A 15,661-nucleotide genomic window follows, 5' to 3' on the forward strand; every position below is an offset into this window, starting at 1 on the left:
CATTTGAGGTTCGTGGAAGCCTGGGGTCCACGTAGCATACTGGCCCAAGGAAGAGCCCGGTGTGCAATTTCAGCTTAGAACCTCCCCTACTGTGCCCAAAGGTGGGAGCAAATTCTCAGTTACATGTATTTTTACACTGTGGCAACTACACGTTCCTACTGTGTCTTTCTCAAGGGCCGGAAGGATGGTTTTGGGCCCTACTATCCCTGCCATGCGGAAGTGCAGAGGAGGAAATGGCTGGAAAGTGATTTGTGACCTCTCGCCCCTTCGTGAACAAAGGAGGATCAAAAGAACTGTCACATCATTCTTTTTTTTTTAACACACCTATCTTGCCAAGGGCCAGGATACGTTTTGGCAATTTCCTCAGCACCACCTACGGAGGGGGAGTTGCTGCCTTTTCCAGTAAAAAACGTTTTGTCACTAGATGGATAACAGAGGATTCTATGGGATTTCAGTATTCACTTCCTGCACACCAAAATTAAAAAATAAGCATGTGAGCTCCCACCCTCTACAAACACCCCTCCGAATATTAGTGCATATTGGGCTGCAGTCTTGACCCGGCTGTGACTTGTCTGAAAGGAATTCGTATCTCCTGAGAGTATTATGGGATGTATTCCATCACCATGGAATCTGAGGCCCTGCACATACTAAGGAATGTCTTTCCACCAAGAAGTTGCACTTTACGCACAGAAAGATGTACTTACATTTTGTCTGCCACCATATGTTGAAGTGTATCTCAGCAAAAGAGCGGCTTGTTGATATGAATCTGCAATTGCTTCAACTTTGAAATATTACCTTATCTTTGAAAGTATAAGATCAGCTCACTTTTAGCTACAGCAAAGCTCTGTGCAAGAGTGAACAGGAAGGATTACACCAAGTGTAAGAATCATGGAATCATGCCACTCTCCTTTGGAGATGGGGTTTGGCATCAGGACTGAGAAGGTCTGCCCTGCGAGTAGGTAATCTGCCATGAGAGCAGAGAAAAGATTCCCACTCACGTTCAACAAACAATAAACTGAAGGAAGATGTGCTTGAATTATTCTCAGCCATTGGAGATAGCATTCCACTCCATCTTTTTTCACCCACTATGCCACTCTTGATTAAGACCGGCCATGTGCAAATCCACCTTGGTCCATCAGAAACTGTCAAACAAGTTCCTCTCCACATTGGTACAAAGCAACCATAAACTGGTTTCTGCTCACTGACGAGGCCTAACTCAGCTAAAACCAGTCTCTGGTTAATTGAGTTCCTGTCTGGAAAGGTCCTGGCCTGGCATTTTGGACTATTGAAGCAAGAACAAATCTAATTTGCATATGTCTAATTCCTGATTGAGGTGGCAAGGTGGGCAAAAAAATATGGACTGGGATGCAGCCTAAGTAATTAGCTATGGTTTAGATTAATTCGAGCATTTTACCTATTACCATTTTACACCATAAATGCAGTGTGCATTCCCAGATATGCGCCCTGTACTCGCTGTGCCAAGGGACTAAAGCTATGCCTCACTCACGAGTCTAAATAGGGTGAAACCAGTTTGGATTTGCTTGTGGTCCAGTTTAAGGAGGAAGGGGCGTTGCAGTTCAGGCTGGATTGTTCCAATTAGACCAGGGCCATGGCTTTTTGGCATGGGGCTGTTTCCTGTCTGAGGTAGTATGAATGGCAACAAACAGTGCTCTGGGATGCAACCTGAGTGATTACCAGTGACTGGGATTAATTAAAGCATTCCACCCATCTCTTTTCAGCTTTCCTCACATTGAAGTTCAAGCACCTAATATACTGCTCTGAACCCAGCCATGAGAATATGTTGCCTGAGAGACCTGCCTGTCCCCAGATGAGAATGCTGATGTCCAGTCTCTCCAAGATGAACAGCATCACTCCACTGAGTCTTTCTTCTTCCCCTCTCTTTGCATCTCCCCTAACAGAGTGCATTTCTCCCTACTACACCAAGGGAGAAACTCCAAAGGGAAGACCTCAAGAATGTCCAAGATGGACCAATGGGTTTATTGTTGGTTACTTGTGAGACTCTTCCCTGTGGCCTTATACCCTTTGTCACATGATCATGGTCTGAATCAATTTGGGCCCTTCCATGTTCCCAGTTCAGGACACTCGCAGATCAGCTGGAATGGTTAGGGAACATCTCCACAACACAGTCTCCTACAGAATATCATCCTCGTTGATCTTGCTAATGTGTCCATGCATCATCTCCATTGCGAATCTAGATTTCCCCTTAGACTGGGGCCTTTCGTCCTGGTACCCACAACATGATTGCACATGGAAAGGCCAGTTGCAGCGAATCCCCATATATTGCTTGCAGCGTACGCACTCAACAATCCGCAGGACCAGCACCTACACTGCTTCTAGTGCTACAATACATGTGAGCTCACTGACCAAAGATGAAAACTAAACTGAGCTACATTTGCAAACCGTTATGATCTGCTCGTATATGACCAAGAATACAGCGTGTAACTGAAACAGAGAAATGAACACAGTTTTCCCCACTTTTCTTTGCTAGAACCACAGATTCAGGGTTGAATTGCTATCTTCTAAAGAGAATTAGATTGTGCCTATTATGATGGAAAGAAGGGCATAGTTATCATGAAGGCACAAGAGCACTGGTGGGTTAGGAGCTCAATTTATCGTACTTGCATTAGGAATAGGCCATGTGAAACTTTAATTATGCAAGCAAAATTTATGAATTTCCCAAATTTCGTATAATGCAAAATGTTAGAAATTGGGTTTCTGCTTGGAAGAGGTATGCACACTGTCCTAGCATGAACCACAATCCTAGTCAGGGTAAGTCATATTCACTAAATGCGTTAACCTTTGCTCACCCTCTTGTAGCTTTGCACAGAGAAGACAGGCTTAATTTAGAAGGCAATGTGTAAAGTATTTGTGCAAAACTACAAACAATAACACAGTTAAAAAACTCCATCACATGTTAGAACAATAGATTATGATTTTATAAATAAAACAAGACCAAAACGACAAAAATCCAATAAGTAGAAGTAATTAAGTGAATTTTTAAAGATTAAAGTGAAAAATAGTGTTCAGAAGCAATAAGTGCCTATGGGGTTATCAGGTCGCACTGGATCAGAGAAAAGTCAAGTTTTCAAGCCGACCACAATGGACAGTGGGCTAAATACAGAAGCCTTGGAAGACCTGTTGAACAAAAGTGACATGAGGTGTCGATCCCGTAGTTCGAGGTGATGTGTCGATTTTCTCCATGCAATGATGGCGATACACCATTTCCAAAGATGAAGCGCTGGTTCTGAGATGTGTTGGTTCCAAAGCGGATGCAGCACGCTTCTTCACGCAGTTTACGGGATGCGTCGCTCATCTCTCTCTACAGTGGTGGTGATACTGTGGTTCTGATGTGTCGGTTCCAATGGTGATGCGCTGGTTCCAAGGGCAATGCGCCGGTTCTGTTCCAGCAACAGCAGAGGTGCATAGATCCTACTCATGCAGCAGAGGATGCGTCAATTCCACTGGAGAAAATACATGGATCCACTTCAAATGGACCAGGCACAAGAGCAGGAGGTAAGACTTTGATATCCCTGACTCTTATAATAGATGACAATTCAGTATGCCCTTGGAGATCACTCTGTGTTCAATTCAGCTAGTCCAGCCCTTCCTCAGTAGGGCAAAGGGTAACAGGCAGCAGGGCAGCACAGCAGAACAGCAGTTCTTCCAGAGTAGCAGTCCAGCAGAGTGGCAGTCCTTATAGCAGCATAGCAGTCCTTTCTCCTGACAGAGTTCTTCACAGGTCTAGCAGTGTCTACTTTGGTGGGTCCGAGACACAGTACTTATACCCAGTTGTGCCTTTGAAGTGGGGGTGACTATAAAAAGGGGCTTTGAAGTACACAGGGGTCATTTCTACCCAGCCCTGCCTTCAGACGCACTACAGGGGGGTATGCAGTCCTTTGTGTCAGGACAGGACACAGCCTATTCAGATGTAAGGGTCAGCTCTTCCCTCCCATCCTGCCCAGGATGACCCATCCGGATGTGGATGGCCACTCAGTCATACCTAAGCTCCCTTTGTGTGTGGTTGTCTAAAGGGAATGCACAAAGTCAAGTTGTCAAGCACCCCAGAAGTGTATTGGAGATAGGCTGCAGTCACACAGGGCTAAGAACAGGAAAATGCTGTATTTCTAAAAGTGCCATTTCTAAAAGGGTAATGATAAATTCAACTTTACTAGTAAAGATGATTTATCATCACCTGTCCAGTGATACGAACCACGACAGATCTACTCCTTCTCATTAGAGAATTACAGTGTATAATTGTGATAAGGTTTTTCCAATGTAAACAAATGAGAGGGAAAATGAATTTGGTTGTTTTTCACTACCAGGACATGAAAAACTTAAAAGTACATGTACTACCTTTTAATTACACAGCACCCTGACCTATGAACTACCTAGGGTCTACCATATGGGTGACTTATTTGTAATAAAATGGGAGTCTAAGGCTTAGCAAGGGGTTAGAAATGCCAAGTCGACATGGCAGTGTAAACTGCAACTACAGGGCCTGCAGTGTCAGGCCTGAGACATGTTTAAAGTGCAATCAGAGTTGCAGGCCCACTAGTAGCATTTAAATTACAGTCCCTGGGCACATGCAGTGAACTCTACTAGAGATTACAGATAAATTAAATATACCAATTGTGGCTAAGTCAATCAAACCATGTTTTGTGGGAGAAGTCCATGCACTTTAGCACTGGTTGGCAGTGGTAAAGTGCTCAGAGTCTTAAGGCCAACAAAATAATTCAGAAAAAATATGAGGCAGGCAGGCAAAATTGTTTAGGGGAATACCACCCTAAGGCTGTCAGGTCCAACATAAAATGTGCACATTTTCTAGAAATTTCACATACACAGTTTTGCATAATATTTGCCCTCAGGATAGTTGTCCAGACAGAAAATGTCCAACAGAAGGCCATTTTTGCTTGAACCAGTCATATACCAATTCCCTGTGTGGCTTTTTTTTACTTCAGGTATTTCCTTGCATGAACAAATTCACCCAAGATACTAGCAAACCACATTTTGTGCTAAAAGTATCATTTTGCAGAATTTCCATGAAATCTCACAAATAAATAACACAATCTCGTTAACCCCTAATTAGGACACATGGCACCACTACAACACCACTGGCTGGAAATGATCTTACATGTGAGCTATAGTTTTCTTTTATTGAACTGATGAATACATAGGGGAACTAACCCTTGGAGAAGCTTGCAAGAAACACGGAAGATGGAATTAGGCGCTTCTCCGGAGAACATATCTCTAGGCTCAACAATCTGTCACACAGACCTCCGGAAACATGTCAGTGGGTCCTTAGACAGCAAAATCAATCATTCCTCCACATAACTCATTTTCCTTTACAAGCACACAACTCATGCACATAAAAGTAGGAGAAAGGAAGGATTTCTTGTTGCTCCATCCACAACCCTTGTTTAAGAGAAAAAACTGCCATAAGCATGAGTTTTTTTTTAACCAAAAGTAAATAATCTTACCAGCCGAACTCGTGAGGTTCTTGATTGAGTGAACAGCAACGATCAGTGTTCCACACAGCAAGAAACATGGATTGCTGCCTGATGTGAGGAATTAAGAAGACACAGATGTAATGAAAAGTGGAATACAGGCCCTCTGAATCCCTTCCCTTACAGCCAGCCAGGGTGGAGCAGACCTGCCAAAGTTGCCTTTCAGTTACCTCACTGCTCACCTCCTGTGCCCACACTGTATCTCCAACCCAGAGAGTCCTTTAAGTTTCAAGGTAAAATGGCAGCTGCAGGCTCAGATCAAGATGGCATCACACATGTACTTGAAGAGGACAAGCTTATGCATATGTTGAGCTTGCATGGACAAAATATTGCCTCACCCATGTGATCCATACTGAAAGAGGCTGTCTCACATAAAATATCGAGACGTTTTCTACTGCCACGGGTCATTACATGAGAATGAGGATTCATAAATTCTCAGCGACATATAAAGTAGAAGTGTACATGATAAAAGACACCTTTTTTGGTCTTATACAATTCTTCCTTCCTGTGCTGTGCAATGTATGTTTTTATTTATTATAGGTTTTAAGTATTGCTTTATTGGATTAAAGTATATATATATATTGGTTTGAAGTATATATATGTTTCTAGCACTTTGGCATTCATATTTGCTATTCTTTTGGTTGGGGGCTTTACCTTGTTAGTTGGTGGGATTGAGTGTATGTGTAATTGTGATTTTTATCTTTTTCACACTGAAGGGTGCAGCCTACTCTGATTTGGTTTGTATAACCCTGTCCCCTTGGTTTGAGGGATTTCTTTCTATTATTTGCTTGATCACATTCTGCTCCTCCCATTTCAACCCATATGTAGGGGAACTGCCTGACACCCCTCTCCACTCATGTGCATGAATCCTGCCACGGAAGAATTCCCTCATGCAATGCTTCACTCTAAGAAATAGTTCTTGACCTTGAATCATCCTCGCAGGCACTACTCCCCCCAAGGGAACCAGCCATGAAGGGGCAACCCCACATTTTACTCTACCCATGGAACCAAACTTGCCCTGCATAGACCACCACACACACTGTCCGCCTCATGGGTGTCAACTCATACACATACCATTGCGCTCACTCTGCATGGGCAGTCTCTCTGTCCTGCGCAGTTCTACCAGCAAACTGGTCAGCTTTGTGATGGCGGAAAACACCAATGGCTCCGAGTCCAGATCTGTCAAAGAAGAGAGGTGTAAGTGAGAGTGTTCTTCATCAGGCTGTAAGGAGAATAGGTTCTGCTCTCATTGGAACAGCAGAATGAGGCAATTTCACCAGAGGTAGCACAAGTTCAGGGCTTTGAAAGGTACCTAGCGACCTTGGGGTCCCAGCAGAGGCACGCTATCTCTTTCAGGACTGATCGCTCAGACACTGTGATGGTGATTATGCTTCTCCCTTAGATATTTTAGTATCTCCCTAAGGTCAATGAGGGTTGCCAGCCTTGTACCACAAGCAGAGGTGAACAAATCTGTGGGTAATACTGATCTATGGCAGCAAAACCCATGATTACCCATGGAGATAAGTGTGCCCAGGCGTAGGATGCGCTGCTTACCCTCATCTCTATGATGCCACTGCGTTCCAGAAGTTATCTTTTGTCTCTGGCACAAGTGAACAACACTGGCCAAGGAATCCCCTGTCCTTCTTATTTTTGGAAGTCTGAGGGGGAAAACCCATGTGGATCCTGCAGACATGAGAGAGATTGCTCATGTAGGGTCCCCCATGATGGTGGCTAGCCACACATCTTTCTCTTTTTTGAAAGCACCCAAGGCTAATCACAAGGCTAATTTATAGCAAATAAATGTATTTGGCCAAGCCTAAGAACTTGTGAGAAAAGGTTAAATTCTACGGTAAAGGCAAAGCAAGAAATCTGTTTTTCAGGGAACCAAATGTGGGACTATGCATTAGAAATTAGCATTCTTCCTTCCATAGGAAAAAGAATTCAAGAAGAACCTTAACGTCCACTTAGGAAGGAAGCAATTTACTAGATTATCTCACATGCAGGATGAAGCGCCACTGGTTTCGCCCACAGCATTTTGTAAGTTTGTGTTGTTCCTCATAGCAGAAAGACAACTAATTTACAGTTCTTGTGGCTACTAGTTTTAACCCCAGCTTTCAGGCATAATTGTTGAATATTGAAGAAGTATTTAAATCAACAATGAATGAACAAAATGTTGAGGTTGTGTTGGTACAAATGACAGACACTTCCTCAGATAAAGAACATGGGAAAAGCATAGCAGCTCCCCTGCACCTGATCTGGGTCAACTTCATTATCCTTTTTAAACCTTGAAAAGGTGTGCCAGTTTTCTCAGGTAACAATTTTAGCATAAAAGACAGCTAAGGATGTGAAAGGACTTCAAGTTCCAGGGCCTCAAAGAGTCTGCCCATCTCATAGTCGAAACACCAGGAAGACAAATGCTGCAGGCTTCACAAGTGTTTCTCTTCAATGGTACAGAAGGAAAGGAGAAAAGTAGATGTGACAGGCGGAATAGGAAAGAGGAGAAAAAATACAGAACGGCAAGAACGTTTTGTGGGTTTTACTTCTTACTCCTGTTCTTGGTTTGTTCGATCTGCTCTTTCCAGTCCAGGAGCTCATATTCAGAGGACAGGAGGACAGTGAAACTCTAAGGCAAAAAAGAATAATCATTGTAAATGCAATTGGTCTCGCATTTGTTTTAGTTGGAACTATTGGCACTTTAAATGGCAATGTATTTTACTTATGTGTTATGGAGTGTATGTATGTGGTGAGTGGTGGAACTACATGTGTTGGATTGGATTAGTTAGTTGTGTAATTTTGTGGTGTGGAGTGAATATGTGAGGTGGCATTATGTGGCATGGTATGTTGTAGAATAATATGGTTAGCAATTATGTGGAATTCAGTGTAGTGGCATTATGTGGAGTGGAATTGTGTATTGTGGAGTAGCAAGTAGCGCAGTTTTATTTTGTGTTGTGCTGCTGAATGTTGCAGCACGGTGTGGAGTTGTGTGGTGTGTATTGGATGTATGTGGTGTGTTGTGTAATTGTGTTTTTGAGTTGTATTATGTAGTTGGTGCTAAATTGTGTGGAATGGATTGGAAATGTGTGGAGATGAATTGTGTGGCATGGAACTGTGAGTACAGCTTTGCGTTTTTGATGATGGAAAATAACAAATAGGGAGGAGCTAAGCATCAGATCTGTGTGTTTTAAAAAGGAAACGGAGCTATTGGCATTGTAAATGTAAATGTCTCTTACATATGTGTTATGGATTGCAGTAGATGTATGTGGTGTGTACCAATTGTGTGGGTTGGATTGGACTTGTTAGTTGTGTATTGTGTGGTGTAAAACTGTGTGGTGTGAATTTGTGTGGTGGAATTATGTGGACTGGTGTGCAGTTGTATTATGTGGATAGTAAATATGTGTTTTTGAGTGTAGTGGAATTATGTGGAGTTTGACTGTGTGTAATGGAGTGTAAGTATGTGGAATGGTATTTTGTGAATGGAGTGTTAGGTAGTTGAGTTTAAAGAATATATTATGTGCAACTGAATGACTTTAAAAAAAAAAAAAATTAACAAAAAATGTCTTCTAGTTTGTTTGTCCTTGCAATACTGGCAACCTCTTCCTGCCTGTTGTAATTCTTGTCTGTTATAGCTTTTTTTTGTTATGAATGGAGGGACATAAACAATAGGAGGGTGGAGATTGAGAAATAGTACCTGAATTACAGCACAAGCAGCAGACAGACACTAGGAGGGAATCAACAGATGCCAGATTCCAAGGGCACACTGAGGTGGTGCTAAGTAATGCTGAAGTGGTGCTGAGGTGGTGATGTGCTGGTGCAGATGTGATGCTCAGGTGATGCTGAATGATACTCAGGTGGTGCTGAGTGATGCTGAGGTAGTGGTGTGCTTGTGTGGAGGTGAGTCTGAGTGTTACTGATGTGGTGCTGAGTGATGCTTAGATGATGCTGAGTGATGCTGTGCTGGTGCTGTATTGAGGTGATGCTCTGCTGATGCTGAGGAGGTGCTGCGTGGGTGCTGAGTTGCTGCTGAGATAGGGCTGTGTTGGTGGTGGTGCAAGGATGGGGAAATGGTGCTGTGCTGATGTTTATGTTGTGCTATTCTGGTGCTGAGGTGGTGCTACACAGATGATGAGTTGGTGGTAAACTGATGAGGAGGTGAGGCTGAGGTGATGATGAGGTAGTGCTAAATGATGCTGAGGTGATTCTGAGTGATGCTGAGGTTGTGATGTTGCACTGGTTATGAGGTGGTGCTAAGCTGATGCTCAGGTGGTGCTGAGGGATGTTGAGTTAGTGCTGTGCTGAGGTGGTGCTGTGTTGCTGCTGAGGTGGGGTTGCGTTGGTGGTGGTGCACTGATGCTGAGATAATGCTGTGCCGTGCTGATGTTAAGGTGGTGCTGCGCTGGAGCTGATGTGGTGCTGAGCTGAGGCTGAGTTGGGGCTGCACTGGTGGTGGTACACTAATGTGGAGGTGGTGCTGTGCTGATGCTGAGGTGGTGCTGAGGTGATGTTGAGGTAAGGCAGAGTTATGCAGATTCCCTCACCACCACCACCACCCTTTAACAGTATCCTTTAAGGCTCCATAACCACTAACGTTCAGATGCATTTAATTCGTTATTAAGCGCCACTCATACCAGTGTAGGGTGTCAGAGCACTTGCATCACACACAAAATACACAGAGGCAATTAGTCATATGTGTATAAAATAGCGTAAAGGACATTTTACATAAGATAGAGGAATACAGGGTGTAGGAGTCACAAGCCATGCAAATTGGTAGGCAGCATTGCTAAAGAGTGCTTGGGCCCCCAGAAGCACAAACTCAGAATTGAAAACAGAACACCTTAGTTGGGGATTTTCTTAACTAATGAGAATTGATTTCTACCCAGATGAACCCTTTTTGCATCATTAATATCTGCACTAATCTATACTTTGCAGTGTATGCAGTTCTTTGATGCCTGTTATAAATACACTGTTCTATGTTAGGATTTGAATTTATAAGCTGCAAGTAACAGAAAAGCAGTAACCCCCTGACCTATTTATATTTTATGCACTTTGTGATCTGCATGGTACACTTTCTTTGCAGCCCGCATATTAACCCTCTGTGCCACCTTGCGAACGTTCTTCCACTAAACAACTCTGATCTCTCCAGCAAGAACATTAATCACCGGAGTTATCTTGACATTTTTATTGTCTGGAAATTGCTTGAGGCCGGAATGTGTCAGGGAGTGCTTTTAAAAGCAAAATAAACTCTGAAAAATGAAGTCAGTATCCAGTGGGATCGCACTGAAACATTGCCCCTCTGAAGTCAGTATCCAATGCAATCGCACTGCCCTTGTGCTGGCCCTGTGTTCTTGTTATGCATTTATTAAATGTAATGCATTCAAATGCACATTTTACAGGGGGACATTTTTCAAGAAGGAAACCTTTTTGCCTCTGCACTAAACCGACCAGGAGAGACTTCGAACTCTTCAGCCAGCAGACAAGCACAGGTCCTGGAGTGGAGGAAAGTACACAAGCAGCATGCATATTAAAGTATCATTTGAAGCTTAGATTTAATGGAACTGAAACAATACGCTGTGTTTAAGTAGTGGTCTACCTTTTTACATAATTTAGAGCTGCAGTAGCCAAAAGTTATGGCTGGATGGTGCTGCTTCGGACAGGAAAGACAAGACAAGAGAGCCAGGGCGGTTTCAAGGGACCCGTTAAAGAAACTATCAATGCTAGTTACAGCCCTGTGGGGCCCAGAGCTGCTGTTGCAGTGTTTGTGTGCCTATTTCTGGAGGAAATTAAAGGAGGCAAACTTAAAACCACAATAATTATTTGTTTTAATTCCAAACCAGCCTGGGAGCTGCCTCGGGAAGGATACAAAAGAATGCCAGCCACATGGAAGTAACTGGGAGGGTGAATGCTGCAATAAAATGTAAGCAGCTAAGTCTGTGCACCCACAGTGTAACACAAGCTTGAAAACATAATAAAACAGACCCCCCACGAGCAGTTCAACAGAACAAAGCGTAATGATATTGTACAAAGTCCCTGCTCCTTGGAGGAAAAAAAGGAGGGACAAAGAGGCAGGACTGGCCACTAGTAAGCAAGGATTTTTAATTTCAAATGTGTTTTTATTAAGTTTAGGAGCACAGAAGACAGGCAATGCAATGCAATAAATATACAATAGGCGTATATGGCGAGCGAGACAGACATACACGTCTTCTCTACGAGTCGATAAAGATGCAGATAAACATGCCCAGATCGAAGTGCGTCGCCTACAGTTCGGTAAAGGTGCCATGTAAGAATGGTAATCAAACAGAACAATAAGAAAAGCCCAATCTCCCCCCCCCCCCAACATCCCACACCAACCCCCTCCCTCCTCCCCGACCGGTATGCCAGTTGTTCAGAGGTTCCATCATAGCCCTTACAGGTTGATCTGTATCAAGGTGTACAGGTTCGTGTCGGGTCTCGTGGGTGGTCCGTAAGCCGCAGAATGCGGAGATATTTCGGGCATGTGATTTCGTGAAATTCTCTGGACAGGACTGACAGGAGCGGTTGCCAGGTTGTCTGGAATGAGTCTGCTGTGTGTGTGAGCGTTGCCTGGATACGTTCCATGCCTAGTGTGAACCACAGTTTGTGTAGCCAGTCAGTATGGGTGGGTAAGGTGGTCGATCTCCATAGTGACAGGACGTGTTGTGACGCTGCCTGCATGGCAATGCCCATCTGTTTGCCGCGAGGTGATCTCAAGGGAAATGTGAGCGCATTGGGCAGCCCTATGATTGTGTATGCTGGGAAGCGCGGGATTTCAGTGCCAAATGTAGAGTCTATATCATCTAAAACTGCTTTCCAGTACCCCTGCAAAGCGCGGCAGTCCCACAGGAGATGGGTCAGGGTGTGATGTCGGCGAGTGGGAGAAACCCCTCCACATCAAAGAGATGGCCAGCCGAGCGGCAGTCCGTAGCACGCCATTGTGGAAAGGCGCGAGGATCGGTGCCCGGTGGGAATGCAGGATTATCGAAGAGAGGGGTGAGTGGGGAAGGGAAGGTCGTAAGGCCTCTCTTGACTGCCACCATATCCCAGGTCTTCATGATGGTGCGTGTAATAGGGGAGCGGAGGAGGTATCGTGGTCTATGCTGGCGGGCAAGAAACGGGATCTTCCACAGAGATGTCTGAGCCATTGCCCTGTCTTGGAATAGCCACCTTTTCTCGGACTCGGGTCTGTACCACTCCACCAGATAACGGAGTTGAGAGGCTTGAAAGTATTGCAGGAGGTTGGGGATTCCAAGGCCTCCCTCATCGACACTCCTATGTGCCACCCGTTTGTGTAGCCTTGCGCGTTTCTTTTCCCAGATGAACTGTTGGATAGCATTTTGTAGATCTGCAAGCGCGCCTGGCGGTGGCAGAGCCGGGAGGGTCTGAAAGATATATAAGATCTTAGGTAAGACGGACATTTTTACAGCCGCTATGCGGCCTAGCAAGGAGAGGGGTGTTTCGACCAACGCGTGAGGTCAGCTTGGATTTGGGAGGATAATGTTTTATAGTTAAGGGCCACTGTTGAGTCCGTGGAGGAGGTTAGAGTAATCCCCAGATACGGGAGCTTCGCGGAGGTCTGTAGAGCGCAGCCAAAGTCAGGCGTTGGGGTATTGGGATGGGCGTGGCTGCCCAGGGGCAGTATCAGGGATTTCCCCCGGTTGATTTTGAAGCTGGACACCGCTCCAAAGCTCTCAAGTTCCTCCAGGAAAGCAGGTATTGAGCTGGACGGTCGGTCTAAAGCAGCAATAATATCATCAGCATAGAGCGCCACCACATGGGGTTCATGGCCGAAGGAGACGCCGCTAATGCGAGGATTGTCTCGAATTTTCTGCGCCAGGGGTTCCAAATACAGGGCGAACAGAAGGGGCGAGAGAGGGCACCCCTGACACGTGCCCCGCTGGATCTCGAAAGGGTCCGATTTAAGGCCGCCTATTCTGACCCGAGCCATGGGGTGGTGGTAGCAACTCGCGATCCACGCCTGGAATCGGTCGCCCAAGTGGTATCGCTGCAGGACTGCTTGCAAGTAGGTCCAGTCGACGCGGTTGAATGCGTTCTCCGCGTCGATGGCCAGTAGTGCCGAGTCCGAGTACTGAAAGTGAGTTTTGTCCACGAGGTGCAGCAACCGCTTAGTATTATCGCCGCATTGGCGGTTTGGGACAAAACCCGATTGGTCCGGCTCAAGGACTCCCGGGAGGCAAGGGCCCAGACGGGCCGCCAACACCACCGTAAATAGTTTCAGGTCTAAGTTAAGTAAGGAGATGGGGCGGAATGCGGAGCAATGCGTCGGGGGTTTGCCCGGTTTGGGCAGCACCACTATGTCAGCTGCCAGCATGTCCGGTGGTATGGAGCTTGGGCCCTCAAAGGAGTTAAACAGCCTCGCGAGTGTTGGAGCTAGTATGTGGCCAAAGGTTTTATAAAAACCTGATGAGAAGCCATCAGGGCCTGGAGATTTGAGCGGGCGGAGGCGTGTGATGGCGACAAGGACTTCGTCAGGACGGGATAGGAGCGTCTAGGGCCTCTGTTTTCGCTGGGCATAGTGGCGTGATTTCGGCCGATTGCAAGTACGCGTCAACAGCTGTCGGCGACACTCTATCCGCGCTGTACAGGGAAGCATAAAAGGAACGGAAGGCGGAAGCAACCTGTGCATCTTCGGCAATGGTGTTACCGGAGTCGTCCAGGAGCGTAGTGATTTTTGAGCGTTGAATCTTGTGCTTTAAGGCGCTGGCCAGGAGTCGTCCGGTGCGGTTGCCTCCCACGTAGTACGTATGGCGGAGATGAAGAGCGGCGAATTCCGCTCTGTCAGTGTCGAGGCTGGCCAGTTGAGCTCTGGCAGCTTTCAGCTGGCGCCAGATTCTCGGGGCGCATGTGCGGCTATGAACCCTTTCTAGTTCAGCCACTTTGGCTGTGAGGTCAGCCCTCTTTTCCTTGCGAACCTTGGCATAAGCGGCAGCAATGGCTATCAGTTCCCCTCTTACCACGGCTTTTAAGGCCCCCCAAAGGGATGACATCGAGACTGCAGGGGTATCGTTAGTGGCTAGGTAATCCGAAATGCATTTATGAAGTTGTTTGACGACGGCCGGTCTCTGTAGAAGGGGTTCGTTGAGCCTCCACTAGCCTGGGTAGCGCGGCTGCCTGGGCACCCTGAGTATCAATTCCACCGCGTCATGGTCAGAGAGGGCTGCTGGGACAATGGAAACCTCGGTGATGTGAGGAACTAGTTCTGAGGAACCCAAGAAGTGATCTAGACGTGCATAAGTGTGGTGTACATGGGAATAGAAGGTATAGCGCGCTGCGTCGGGGTGTGCCGTCCTCCAGAGATCTTAGAGGTCCCTTTCCTGCAACCAGGATTTGCCTGCATCTGAAAGCGCGCCAGTGTCACCATAGCGGTGCCCGGATCTATCCTTATTCGTATCCATGACGAGATTGAGGTCCCCCCCCAATGAGCAGCTGAGAGTGAGGTGACTGTAGTGCCTCGGAGAGTGCAGTTTTCAGGAATGGTTCTTGACTCGTGTTGGGAGCGTAGATGGAACCTATCGTAGGTGCGCTAGTCCCTATTGAGAAGGTGTGAGCTAAGAGGCGTCCCTTGATCTCCCCTGTCTTGGCTCCCACCCGGCCCCGGAAACGTCGGGACACAAGAATAGCCACCCCTGCTTTCTTGGATGGGAGAGAAGAGAAGTATTGCTGGGGAAAAGCCCGGGAGCGCATCCTGTGCCAGTCTTTAGCTAGGAGGTGGGTTTCTTGCAACAGGCAGATGTCAGCTTCTGAATTTTCCAAGTATGAGATGACTGCTCTCCTTTTAATCGGGTTATTGAGGCCTTTTACATTGAGAGACAGTATTTTGAGTGCATCAGCCATCATGTGGGAGTGTGGAGACAACCGAGCATGGCAGCGTTGGACGCTGTTGCGTATGAAAGATCATAGGTAACACCTGAACCCTGTAGAAATTAAGCAAGGATTTTTAAAGGATATTGAAACAAACAAATGAGAATCAAGGAATGACATTTGGCCCACAGTGATATATGTATACTAAAGTATACAAGAGGTCGTACACTTTCGCTTGAACTAAAAACAAGACACTGTAATTCTCACCTAGGTGCACGTTAAGAAATCAAAAGGTCTCACATACA

General features: G+C 45.8%; 1 protein-coding gene across 1 annotated transcript in view; it reads right to left on the reverse strand.

Moving 5' to 3' along the window:
* The window catches only part of LOC144768868 (active breakpoint cluster region-related protein-like), a 276,177-nt gene that overhangs the window by 120,059 nt on the left and 140,457 nt on the right, over positions 1–15,661 (reverse strand). Inside the window, exons 12-14 of the mRNA XM_078652876.1 lie at positions 8,073–8,148; positions 6,600–6,704; positions 5,499–5,576 (exon numbers count right to left, since the gene is read on the reverse strand). Coding sequence (XP_078509002.1) covers positions 5,499–5,576; positions 6,600–6,704; positions 8,073–8,148 — 259 coding nt within the window. The remainder of the gene's footprint in view (positions 1–5,498; positions 5,577–6,599; positions 6,705–8,072; positions 8,149–15,661) is intronic.

Source organism: Lissotriton helveticus, chromosome 7 (assembly GCF_964261635.1).
Source record: "Lissotriton helveticus chromosome 7, aLisHel1.1, whole genome shotgun sequence".
NCBI lineage: Eukaryota > Metazoa > Chordata > Amphibia > Caudata > Salamandridae > Lissotriton > Lissotriton helveticus.